General features: G+C 54.3%; 3 protein-coding genes across 3 annotated transcripts; all 3 read right to left on the bottom strand.

The window, feature by feature from the left end:
- Nucleotides 1–41: 41 nt before the first annotated feature.
- On the bottom strand, nucleotides 42–1,344 carry HD553DRAFT_272707 (Triosephosphate isomerase; the record flags this gene model as incomplete). Its single annotated transcript, XM_046177777.1, has 5 exons — nucleotides 42–127; nucleotides 226–358; nucleotides 562–616; nucleotides 707–1,073; nucleotides 1,227–1,344. 5 exons carry the CDS (start codon nucleotides 1,342–1,344, stop codon nucleotides 42–44), a joined length of 759 nt encoding a protein of 252 aa, XP_046036400.1.
- Nucleotides 1,345–2,136: 792 nt separating this feature from the next.
- On the bottom strand, nucleotides 2,137–2,505 carry HD553DRAFT_272910 (uncharacterized protein; the record flags this gene model as incomplete). Its single annotated transcript, XM_046177791.1, has 2 exons — nucleotides 2,137–2,274; nucleotides 2,365–2,505. 2 exons carry the CDS (start codon nucleotides 2,503–2,505, stop codon nucleotides 2,137–2,139), a joined length of 279 nt encoding a protein of 92 aa, XP_046036399.1.
- A 2,988-nt stretch (nucleotides 2,506–5,493) lies between these two features.
- HD553DRAFT_312395 (uncharacterized protein) lies at nucleotides 5,494–9,145 on the bottom strand. Its single transcript, XM_046180094.1, has 4 exons — nucleotides 7,555–9,145; nucleotides 7,289–7,486; nucleotides 6,013–7,211; nucleotides 5,494–5,886 (listed from the first exon to the last, which is right to left on the bottom strand). The coding sequence occupies exons 1-4, from the start codon at nucleotides 9,096–9,098 to the stop codon at nucleotides 5,762–5,764; spliced, it is 3,066 nt and encodes a 1,021-aa protein (XP_046036398.1). The 5' UTR covers nucleotides 9,099–9,145; the 3' UTR covers nucleotides 5,494–5,761.
- Between the last annotated feature and the right edge of the window lie 3,154 nt (nucleotides 9,146–12,299).

Genomic DNA, 12,299 nt, shown 5'->3' with positions numbered 1-12,299 from the left:
CGTCTCGTAACTTTAACTCGAACGCACGTCTCGCGCGACGTCTACTCGGCGGCCTTGCAAATGTCGATAAACTCGGGCTTGATCGACGCTCCACCGACGAGGAACCCATCGATATCGGCCTCCTTGGCTACAAGTCACGCAAGCGAATCAAACAGCGAAATCCGATCAGCCCTACGTTCATCCTCCCCTTGACAGACAAGCGAAAAAAAAGAGACCCGGACTAACCCAACTCTCGGCAGTTCTTCCCGTTGACGCTCCCCCCGTAGATGATCCTGATCTTGTCAGCGACCTCTTGAGAGACCTTGCCGGCCATCCATTTTCGGAGCGAGGCGTGGACCTCTTGAGCTTGTTGGGGGGTCTACAAGTTGTTACGTTGCGAAGTCGAAGGGTGATGGTCGTTGTCGTTCAAGTTTTGTAGAAAGATCGATGATGGTAGATAGGGGCAATAGGGGCAAGGAAGGTAGGTAGCGGTAAAACAACGAACACGGTAAAACGAGAAAAGCTAGTAAGCCGGCCGCATCGAGATGAACGCAAGAAAGGCGAGTGAGACGGGGTACTTACGGCGGTAAGACCGGTCCCGATGGCCCAGACGGGTTCGTAAGCGATCACAATGTCGCTGCGATCATCGAAAAAGAGGTATCATCTTCGTTAGTCCTCCCGCTCACCTCGGCCCCGATGAAGATGAAGAACACTCCACGTGACTCACCTCCAAGCCTTCTCATCGAGCACATCCACAACGCTCTGCAACTGCCTCTGATTAACCTCATCCGTCTTCTCCCCCTTCCTCTCCTCGAGCGTCTCTCCAATACACAAGATAACCTTCAAACCAGCCTCCACAGCCGCCTTGGTCTTGTCCGCGACAAACTCCACGGTATCCCCAAACATCTGCCTTCGCTCGGAATGACCAATAATAACCCAAGGGATCTGGGCGTCGACGAGTTGCGCAGGAGCAATTTCGCCGGTGAATGCTCCGTAGGCGGCCGTGTGGCAGTTCTGGGCGGAGATTTGGATGGGGGGTTGGACTTCTTTAGAGGCTTGGAGGAGGTACAAGGCGGGAGGGGCGACCACGACCTCTACGATGTACAGAAAAGAAGACGTCGATAAGAACGTCGTATGTCGTGTCAGCTTGAATCATACGCTTTCCAATAGAATATCGCTCTCCCGTCTTGGCGGTATCTTCCAGAACAGAACAGAGCACAAAAACGATGCTTTTAAGCGGGACTCACCAGTCTTCCCATCCAACTTGGCCTCGTTCATCCCCTTGATCAAATCCGAGACGCTCTTGACGCTCCCGTTCATCTTGAAGTTGCCTCCGACGAAGAATTGCCTGGATTGGTTGACCATCTTTGCGTGTGTGTTTTGCTTTTGCTTTTTGTTTGGTTGTTTTTGGGTGGGTCTGGTTTTGGTATTGTGGCGGTAAGAAACGAGGTTTAGGTTTGGATTTCGGAGGTGGGGATGTCGAGATAAGTCAGTCAGAGGTACGAGCTGGAATGTAGAAAGATGGGAGATGCGCCCGAGGCTGAGGTGCTCGTCCACCCGAGAACGAAAGGGCCACCTAGCACCTCTGACACCGCATCATCTCTTCTCACAACGTTTGCACTCACCTGTATGTTCCAAATTTGAAGGATGCCGAATCAGAGTGTTCCGAAGAGGTTACCCAGATGATGCCAGAAGAGTTGTTATATATCGATTCGAGAGAGCAAGACATGATTTCGGCGATTGACGGGGATAGTGATGTGTGTGAATGGGAGCAAAAAGCGAGAGTGACGTGGATGTACGAGTTCAGCTTTCGTTCGTTTTCTTCCCGACGACTTCAACGTCCAAAATATACTCACCCTGGGTTTGCTCAGCTAAGTGCTTACTGATATCTACTCCGGGTTACAGTGTGGGATGAATAACGTCGAGGTCGTCGAAGTGACCTTGACGACCCCCGGGTCAGAGCGATCAGTGACGTCTGCTCGCAAGGCTCCCCGTGAGAAAAAAAAGTCAAAGCCAAGTGCCGCGTCATAAGCTCAAGGGTCGCAACCGAGACAGACCTCCTCGTATCCCATACACATTCTCATCCTCGTATCATCATCCGTACACAGTTCATAATCGCTGTACAACCCTCGCAAAAGCCACCTCTTCCACAACGCTCTACTTGCCCTTCCTCCCCCCGCCACCACCCTTGCCACCACCCCCTCGCTTCTTCTTGCTCTCCGCCCTCACAGCGCAGTCGGGGCACAACCACGTTCCTTCAGGGGGTCGGTCCAGTAAGAGACAAGATAGGTGGAACTGTAAAACGAAATCGATCAGCTTCTCTTCTTGTTCTTCCTCTCCTCCCGATAATGAATGCAACATCCGCCCAAAGACCAGAAGACTCACCCATTCAAACTGACACCCATCATCATCGCACCCGATCATCTCCCCATAACTCTGTTTCTGACAATAACAATACAACCTGGTATCCGCGTCCGCATCCGCATCGGCTTCGGCGTCGGCTTCAGGGTCGTGGTCGTGGTCCATGTTGTGGTCGAGACCCGACTCCCCTTCGTGCTTATGGCCGCGATTGTGGTTATGGTTCTGATTGTGGTTATTGTGGTGGTTTTGCGCCCCGCTTCCCGGTCCAGAACCGACCCTCGAACCCGCCTGACCCCCCACCCCCCCATTCGGAATCCCAGCAGGATGACTTCCTCCGGTATTATAATACCCATACTCTTCCCCCGTTCCATCCCTTCCACCTTGTCCTCCTCCAGCTCCGGCCGTGGCCAAACCCGACTTTCCCTGACCCTTCTTCCTCCCCCCTCCACCTCCTGCCGTACTAGCTGTAGAAGCGGAAGTCTGGGCCGACTTGCCCTCCCCCCCTGCTCCTGCGGCCTGACCTTGTTTCTTCCCACCTCCAGCTCCGGCTCCGGATTTCTTCTTCCCCCCACCTCCAGCTGCATTACCGGTCTTGGAACCAGCATCACCAGCTATAGAAGGCATGACGCTCCCTCCCCTGACGCTCCCGGCTACGCTGGGCGAGTTGCGTTGTTTACCCCCCGCTCCGGTCGTCGTCGTAGAGTTAGAGTTGTTGTTGTTGTTGGTGGTTTGTTGCAGGTGAGAGGGGTAGTCCGGGTAGGGGGAGGTGAACGGGTTCGAACCCCCCCGAGGATCCGCGTTGAATGGGTTTTGGGGTTGAGAACGGCTGTGGAACGAAAAGCACAAAGATCAGATCAACACCATGTAATGATCTCAATCCCGACGGGATCCGAGAGCGCCGAACTTACCCATCCCACCGCTTCCCACCCTTCCCTCCCGCGCCTTCCTCTTCGTCCCACCAACCCGGCCCACCCGCCGCAGCTCCAGAACCCTTCTTCTCCTTCCCTCCAGCCCCCTGTGCACCAGCCCCAGCTCCAGTCTTGCGTCGTTTCTTACTAGGCGTCTCCGATCCCGGTGCCGGCGCATAAGCCTGTCCATAACCCGTACTACCGGACCCGTTCCCATTTTGGTTAACGGAGGAGGAATTCGGGTTCTGCATCCCCCCGGACAAGGCGCCTCCGTTCGGGTTCCCGTTCGTCGAAACCAAATTGGCATACCGACTCGGCATGGGAGAGTTTCGGTGTCGTTTCCCTCCGACCCCGCTCGAGCTGGTTCCTCCGTTCGTCATCCCTCGGTCTAGGGTTTGTTGAGGCAGGTAGCCCTGCTGGTTGTTCAGGTGGGAAGTCGGGTAAGCGGGAAGAAGGAGGGTCGAGCTGGAAAGTAGGGAAGCGATGTGCGATTGATGTTGGATGACCTGTAAAAAGAACAAGCCCCGAAAGCCAAACGAAATTATTTACTCCGTTAGCGACCGATATCAACTGCCACCAGCAGACTAACAACGCAACCTCAAAGAGGGGCGAGAGGGATCACCTGACTTACATGATCGCAAGCGCTCCCAGCGACCTTGACCTTGTCCTCGACCCCGACTTTGAACCTAGACAGTTCTTCGGCGATCTCGAGCAAGATCTGGAACCTATCCCACGGCTGGTCCAACGCGAGGGCAGGTTCTCCGGCTGTTGCTGTAGATACAGAAACATTTACAGGATCCTGAGCCAGGGCCGTTGTGATCGGAGGGACGGAGGCTGGAGCTGGGTCCTGATCCGGGGATGTGGTCGGGAGCGGGTCGATGTCCATCGTAACGGCTTTCGAGGCCGGAGCGGGGTCGAGAGCCGTGACAGCGTCGGATTGTTTCATGGTCTCAGACGCCTCAGCAGACTCAGCCGCATTACCTCCAGCTCCCGTGCTTTCCGTGACCCCAGCTGCTGGGGGCTCGACCACGTCCTCCACCGCCTTCGCAGCAGCAGCAGCAGCAGCAGCAGCAGTAGTAGTAGTAGCAGAACCAGATTCCGCCTCACCCACTGCCTTTTTCTGCTTATCTCCCGCCTGATCAACGGTAGTGTTATCCGGCTGCTCGGCAGGTCCACCTTCATCCACATCTCGCACAACGTCTCCAGCTGCAGTTCTAGTTTCAGTTCCCATCACAGCATCCCCATTGACATCATGATCAGCCTTCCGAGTCTCCTCTTGAGCCTCTTGAGCCTGATCTTGGTCTTGAGCTTCTTGGTCGATCTTCATCTTCATCAGCTCTGGTTCTTTCGTCTGGTCCGCTGTGAGGATGGGGGTTGTTGAGGTCGAGGTTGGGGTCGGGGGCAAGGTAACAGTCGACCCGTTCGCCATCGCCGTCGTATTTGAATTTGAAGTAACATCACCCGGTCCCGGTGTTTCTCCAGTCTGTTCTGTTTCCAATAACGATGAGGTGACTGGAGGTGGTGGTGCTGCAATTGCCGAATGAGACTGGACTGGCGATTTAGCAATAGAAGCGACCATCGCCGAAGTGTTGGTATTAAAGGTAGAGTTAAAGGTAGATGCAGAGGTAGAGGTAGAGGAAGAAGCTGATGAAGAGGCTTGTTGTAAGATCCGGGTGAGAGCTTCTAGTCGGCTTGTCAGGTGTACCGTCGTAGCTAAGCACCACGAACATAATCAAGTAGCCCCAGAAAAAAAAAAGGGGGGGGGGGTGGAGGTAGACTAATCAGCTCTCCCTATCCCCGCCCAAAACCACATACGGAAATCCCGCCTTCAGGCCCGTACTGACCGTTGAGCACCGCATCCAACTCCCTCAGATCCCCAAACCTCTGTGTCAACTCCCCCGGGATCGAATCGAGCGTATCGAGCATGTCCATGACGCAGAGGACGTCGTGGTCGTCGTTGATCTCTGTCGGGATGACGGGTGAGGGAGGGGCGATGATGGGGTACATTTTGGGCGGCATGGTGGACGGCAGAACGAGGTTGTTAGGTCATGTATGAGCTATGAGCTAGACCTGGTGTGGGGTCAAGGTTGCAAAGAGGTTAGGATAGAGGATGATAGGTCGAGAGTTGTTACGAGGTAGGAGTCAGTGAGGTCACCCCACCCACCCCTCGCTGCTCTCTCGCAAGAAGCCGAAGAGTCCCATTCGGGGCGACGCGCACGGAGAGTGGACAACGTGGTTGGACTGGCAACTGGATGGATATATGGATATACGATCGACAGCTTCACACGGTACAATACAATATGCTATATGCTAAGTAGGTATGAGGCGAGATGAGGTGGGATATTGTTGGATACAGGGAGCAGAAGGTCGAAATGGGGAGGAATTTTCAGCTAGGCCGATGCGGATGACTCAGACGCGTCATTTGTGATATTCTTGTCGATCTAAACCGCATCGGCGATGTCCATTTGTCTCTCCTTGCTTCTAGTGATACGTCGGATAGATCCGACTGATCATCACTTGGGCAACTCCAGAAAAGCCGCCTCGGCAGATCCATGCAGGACCCCGAGTTCGAGCAACGTATGCTTCGTCTGCCTAAAAGCCCGTTCGATCCTGCTCACTCCCGGGTGACCTAGGTAGACTATTATCACCTCGAATAAGGATTCGCACATCGCGAAGTTGAGAGTCACGTAATAAGATCGTCATCATCATCATGATCAGCTCTCCTGTCTGAAAAGATTCCCGACATAGCAAGAAGGGGACTCACCTCGAACATCACCGAACAACTCCCCCGCCTCCCTCTTCCTCCCCGCCTCTCCCATCCTGTTGACCAACCCCTCCGGCGCACTGTCCACGTTCTCATAAGCCATCAAAGCAAAGACGTCCAACCCCTCAACAACCTCTTTTTCTGTCGAGGTAGAGTGGCAAGCGTGGAGGTGTTGTCCGGCCGCGAGGAGGGAGGTCAGGCGGGTTTGAGTTTCTTTCTGATCCTTCTTCTGTTTTAGCTTTCCGTCCGGATCCGAGGAGCTGGAACTGGAATTGTGATCGGGGCCATAAAAGAATTCCCCAATTACCTCAGACGATGGAGAGTCAAGCGCCGAATCCGTCCCCGGTAGGTCTCCCCGGAATAACGAATAGAAATGTTGTAACCTGATCCTAAACGCCCAGATCCCACCTTTATATCCTTGGAGAAAGTCTGCGTCTACCAACGGGAGCTTGGCAGGAGAAGAAGAAGAAGAAGGTGCTTCCGTTGACGAGGTAGTCGTCTCGACGTTGTGGGTGTCCGTGTTTGTATTCGTGTTGAGGAGGAAAGAGACCACCTGGTACATATCCCCCCGGACGTAGGCTTCCCGGCACGCTTTGAGCCGTAAGAACAAGGTCTCTTCCTCAGAGACCTCAGAGGTTGCAACTTGCTTATCCTCCACAGCGTTCTCGCCCTCAAGCTTGTCCATATCCTCATCAACATCCCTTCCCGCCGTCCTTTTGCTGCTGTCATCCTTATTGTTGTCGATGTCACTCTCGCTGGCAAGACGTCGCCGCAGGACCCCCTCCATCCCCCTCGCAGCCTCGAAATACCCCCCACCTTTGAGATACTCGAGGACGGAGGAAGTGAGAGACGTGTCGATGTCCCTGATGAGTTTCAGGCGGGGAGGTGGACTTCCTCCGCAGTTCTCGCAGACGTGCATCTCATCCGCCAGCGACCCCGAGGCTGGTTCTGTCAGACGAGGTGCGGAAGCTGGCTTGTCTTCCGTGGCTGGGATGGTCGCAGGCGTAGACGTCCCACCTGTCGTGGTGGCCGTTTGCATCTCGACGTCTTCGTCCGTACCGGTCGGCTCGACGGTTCGTGGGATTTGCATGTACACCGGGCTCGATCTGACTTGGGTTTGGACTCGATCTTGGGTGCGTTGAACGTGCGAGACGATGTCGTACTTGAACGGTCCCTCGAAGTTGACCAAGAGTTTCTCTCTGCCAAGTTAGTAATCACGAAAGCGGACTTGTCAGCGATCGAACTACGCGTTCGAAAGACACTTTGTGCGCCTCACCCTGGCGTCCTCAACCCGACCGCGGGGTATAACCTGCCCTTTTCCTGCAACCCTCCAAAGGCCTCGCCAATGAACTTCGAGTTCTTGGTGAAGAACGCCTTGCCCGTCGTAAAGTCGATACCACAGCCGATGATATCGCCTGTAGTACTCGTCGGCCAACCCCGGTTGATCCCTTCGCCACGACTTTCAAAGATGTATCTACGAGCCAGTCGAGCATATCAGCCTTCCCGTTACTCAAACGAATACAGGTGACAACTCATACTCACCCGTCGTCCATGTGCCAGGCCCAACTCTCCCTCTCCCACCCTACCAACCTGTTCAGGTCGGTCCACCGGCTGCAAAATCCGATACTGATGTACCCATCTCGACCTTTACTCCCGATCTCGACCTCGTAGTAGTAGACTCCACAGGTAGGTGGGATCGGATGATTAGCCCTGACCGCGCTAGCATCCGGATCCCCACGCTCGCCCGTCCCGACATAACATACCGCCAGCAAGGGGTCCTCGACGGGTACGTTAGGCGGAGGTGTAGATAGGTTCGGGGTGAGGAGCAGTCGAGCTGCACAATCCGCCCGGTTGAGCGAGGTAGGGAAAGCCCGAATGGGCAAGTTGGAGAGTCGCATATATTCCGGGAGATGCCAGACGGGAATCCGAGGGATCGGGTGCGTCATGCTCGATGGGATCCAAGTGTAAGCGTTCTTGGAAGAAGGATCGAGTTTACGCCGTTTGACGGATTTCGAACGGTGTAAAGGGCGGCCTGCGTCCACTTCCTCGACCTGAGTCGGCGTCGAATCGGGTCCGGCCGGTTGGTCGGATGGAATAAAGGTAGGGCGGACGACGTGCATCCCAGGGTTCCCTCCGACAATGGTCGGCTGGAAGATGGTCAGCCCGTTCTGGCCTATCGTGTTCATCATCGCCCTGCCCCTCGCCAGGTCTTCCGAATCAGAGTATGGCAGGCCCCAGGAGCGCAATACGCCTTGCACCGTATAAGGCGCAGAGGTAGACCCCAGAGCGTCTTCCCTTTCGTCGTGATCATGATCGTGATCGTGTGCCATCTCTTCGTCCTCCTCGTGATCCTCGTCCTCTTCCTCGTCTTCTTCGTCTTCATCCACCTCTTCCTCGTCCTCGTCATCATCATCGTGTTCGTCCTCGTCTTCGTCTCCGCCGAAATGCATATCCAGCACTTCCCCATTATGCCCGATCGCCCGTCCATCGTCCTCGACCAGAGCTACCGGCCCCAGGCGCTGGAACTCCCTAAAGACCTCCCCGCTACTTAACAATCTCCCCAGTTCCCAACCACCATCTACTCCCATAGCATCCCCTGGCTCGACGCCAGCCTCTGCGGTAACACCTGTCGCAGCGGCATTTCCAGCCGAACCTGCATTCTCACTCCCGCCCTCAGCTTCGCCACCCGTTCCAGCCCGAGCCCTTTCCAAAAGAACTCTATAAGCCCTCTGTTGTTGTCGTTCCATGGCAGCCCGGTGTGATTCTCGGAGCTCGTGAGGTTCGGGCAAAGCGATATCGGGTACAGGAGGGAGTTGGAAGGTCGAGCTGGAGGTAGAGGTAGTATTGTTGGGCGTAGAAGAAGGATGAGCTTGGGATTGTGGTTGTGTTCGTGATACTGATCGGTTTACACTCCGACTCAGGCTAAAATCCAAAACAGGATTGCGGCGTGGGGTTTGTATTGGCCTCCGATTCAGAATGGGTTCAGTGGGGCGGTACGTGCTGATACTTCTACCATTGCCGATACCGCCGTCACCACCACCATCACCACCATCACCACCATCACCACCATCACCAGTTCCCACCATCTCGCCGGAAGACGTTTCCTCCGTAGCAGAATCCTCACCGAATAACTCTCCGTACCTAGCCTCAATCTCCGCTCCCAACGACCTCAACGACCCCACATCCCGACGAGCGTTGGAACTCGGGACGATCGGATCGGACGTCCTTGCTCTGCCCGGGAGCGGGTTCGAAGGGATGGAAGTGGAAGTGGGCTCGGGAGGGAATTCTGGGTTGGTCCAGCTGTATCCGATACTATTCGGGGGCGGGTTCGAAGGGACGGAAGTGGAAGGAGGCGAGGGAGGGAACCCTGGATTGAGCCAGCTGTATCCGATAGTATTCGAGTTCGATCCTGATCCTGCTTCTTGTCCTTGTCCCGATCTCGATGTTGATCCTCTTGCTGTTGCTGACCTACCGGCTTCCCCATCCCGAACTCTAACATCAGCCAACAACTCCGCTCTCACGCTATCACCTTGCGCTCGAGCCCGATCCGCTGACGCTCTTTCCGCCATTCCTACGACCGCTCTGCTCCACGGCAAATCCTCTCCCGTACCTTCACCCGCACTTTCCCCTACGTTCGAAGTACCCGCAAGGTCTATACCCATACCCATACTTATATTGGTATCAGGTGTAGGTCCTCGGACGGGGGAAGAAGGTCCAGCCGAGTTGATTGACATGATAGCCAAGACGGGCGCGAGGCCGGGCGTATGTGTATGACCGTGAATGTTCGACGGGGTCGCCGAACCGGACCCTGGGCCAGAGTTCGAGTTCGAGTTTGGGTCAGAGTTGGAGTTAGAGTCAGAGTTGGAGTTGCCGGTGGAGGTGGAGGTAGGTTCTCCGGATGGCCGATCGAGGGGTGGGTTCGGCATCGGATCTATGTGAGGTATATATCGATATCGAAATTGAGGTTCAGATCGAGGTTGAAATTGGGGGGAGGGTTGATGTTGTCGGGTACGATATTGATGTCGATGGGCGTGTGATCGAATCCGGATTCGTACTGGCTGTGATGTCGAAAATGATCGGGCCGGTTGTGAATAGGCTGATACTCCTGAATACGATAACTCTTGCCGTACGAGTAGTGTCGATAAAGGATGTCCTTGATAACCTGGAGATACCTCAAGCCCACGCTGAAGACTCCTATCTAGATCTCTACGTCTCCACCGCCCAACGTCGGCTCCGAGTCGTTCGACGTGTCCTGTCCGGCGTCTTTGTTGTTGCTGTAGCTCGAGCTCGAGTTGACGCTGATACCGGTGGTGCTGTAGGTAATGCTGCTCTGGAAGGTGGTGTTGGTGTTGATGATGGTGTGAATTAAAGTAGTAGGATGGAGTATACCTGGAGGTTGTGACATGACCTCCTCGGACTGAGGCGGCTGCGGGTGGAGGTCGATCGTCACGACCTGAATGGAACTTTGATGAGGTAAGCATTGCATGCGGGCCGAGCTCAGTTTCGTTTCACTTTAGCCTGCCATCCGAGGACTATACAATGACTCTGCTCCACATATGGTACCCTTTTGTTATTAGTCGGGAGATCTACCAACCACCTTACTGGCCGATTCGATGGCTCCCTCGTCTCAGGGTTAGCCAAAGCAGCCCCAACACGTACTTGTAAGCGTCCCCAACACAATAGGGGGAGCTTCGTTCCAGTTCTCAGGAGAGGCTACCATCCTATAGATCCACAAGGCTACCCAGATCACAATGAAAAGGAGGAGGATCAAGAGCACCTTGTTCTTGTAGACCTGCCGTTCACAATGTCCCTGCTTGTGTCGGGCTAGAAGCCTTTGGACGTCGGCACTATCCATTTGCACTAGCAACTCCTGGACATCTTGAATTTGATGGCTAGTAGTGGCCGGGGTGGTAGCGGCCGGGGAGGTACCGGCAGGGATGTCATGGTCGACCTCTATACAATTCGACTATATCAACCTATACACCCACAATCGCTTTACAAGGGATTCATACGTAGGGGTCCATGTTGGTGTCTACCTCTTATAGCATTGCACCTCTTTTTTCTTCTTTCGGGACCCGCCAAGGTCGTTCAGGTCGACTGCCGAGCTCCCGAAGATGTGGAAGGACGTGACATGATCCACCATCACATCACGTCTCTCAGCGTCATTCTCGACCAGTTTGGCGCGGGACATTCGACAAGGAAGCAGTGCAGTAGATTGTGAGATCAAGGCTCAAGGTCTGTATCACTCACTCACTTGGGGATGCCAGATGCTGTCACGATGCGATTACTGTCTGGATTCTAGAGAAACAAGCTGAGGTTTCAGATCAAGCGCTTAGGCGCGCTGAGCGGGACATTCCCCTTGTACGTCGGTGAGGAGATCGCTTCTAACATTGTACATATTGCAGCAGATTTCTCTGTCAATAGTAAGAACCCTCGTCAGCCCATCAATGCGCAGTGTTTCCTTGACGCTCTTTATGGGGATGGGGCCAAGGTTCCGAAATTTCCCGACTTGCGGACTTGGGCAAAAAGCTACTGGATCAATTTCACCCACCACACAACGTTTCGAAGCGAGAAAAACAATTGTCTCTCAGACGAAGTGAATCTGCATGTTTGCAGCTTTGGAGCGCTGCTGGCGACTGGCGACTGGTGATGACCCAGTCTGCGTATCACCCTAGGTTTCTGTTCCCAGACGTCTGTAAGCTACAAGTTCTTCCGACATGTAGCAGTATGCAACAACACTACGATTGTGCGACAAGTCGATTGATAATGGAACATCCAGTGCACTCGCTCCATGCGATAAACTCGTAAGCAACTGGTTCTCAGCCAACTACATGACGTCTGGAAAGGCTCGTGAGGGATAGTGAGGACCTGGGGCGTGGCAGTGGAAGAAGTCTCGGGAGGATCGGCCAGATGGGTCTTGTACCACTTCAACACATCCGTGTCCTGATACGACTTGCCAAGTTGCAGTGCTCGCAAGCTTGTCTCGTTCTGGAACTTGGTGATCTGTGCATAAGATGTGTTGGGATCCAAAACTTGCTGTAATTTATGTGATGTAACCTTGACCAACAGTTTCGAAAGGTGTCTCTTGATGTCATTGCGCAGGTCGGTTTCACAAGCTCCGACTCTGACAGAGTATTCTAGGCGGAAAGTACCACAGTAACACGAAGGATGACGATGATACAGTCTAACGTGCCGACAAAGGGCTTGATTTACAAGTATTACCGTTCGCTGGGCTGGACGCATTAACTGCTATGCTCCTTCTTGAAAGTCAGATTCTGGACTCCTGA

The sequence above is a fragment of the Filobasidium floriforme genome, assembly GCF_021052385.1.
Source record: "Filobasidium floriforme strain CBS 6241 chromosome Unknown HD553scaffold_12, whole genome shotgun sequence".
Classification (NCBI taxonomy): Eukaryota; Fungi; Basidiomycota; class Tremellomycetes; order Filobasidiales; family Filobasidiaceae; genus Filobasidium; species Filobasidium floriforme.
Note: the sequence above shows the minus strand (reverse complement) of the source record. Positions and strands in the feature narration are given on the sequence as shown.

What these genes read in the sequence shown, in the direction of transcription:
- HD553DRAFT_312395 (XM_046180094.1), bottom strand. Translation starts at nt 9,098, where the DNA reads ATGGTGGGAACTGGTGATGGTGGTGATGGTGGTGATGGTGGTGATGGT. An exon ending in GCCTGGCACATGGACGACGG is followed by an intron (nt 7,487 to 7,554) that starts GTGAGTATGAGT and finishes ACTGGCTCGTAG; the next exon opens with ATACATCTTTGAAAGTCGTG. An exon ending in GTCGGGTTGAGGACGCCAGG is followed by an intron (nt 7,212 to 7,288) that starts GTGAGGCGCACA and finishes CTAACTTGGCAG; the next exon opens with AGAGAAACTCTTGGTCAACT.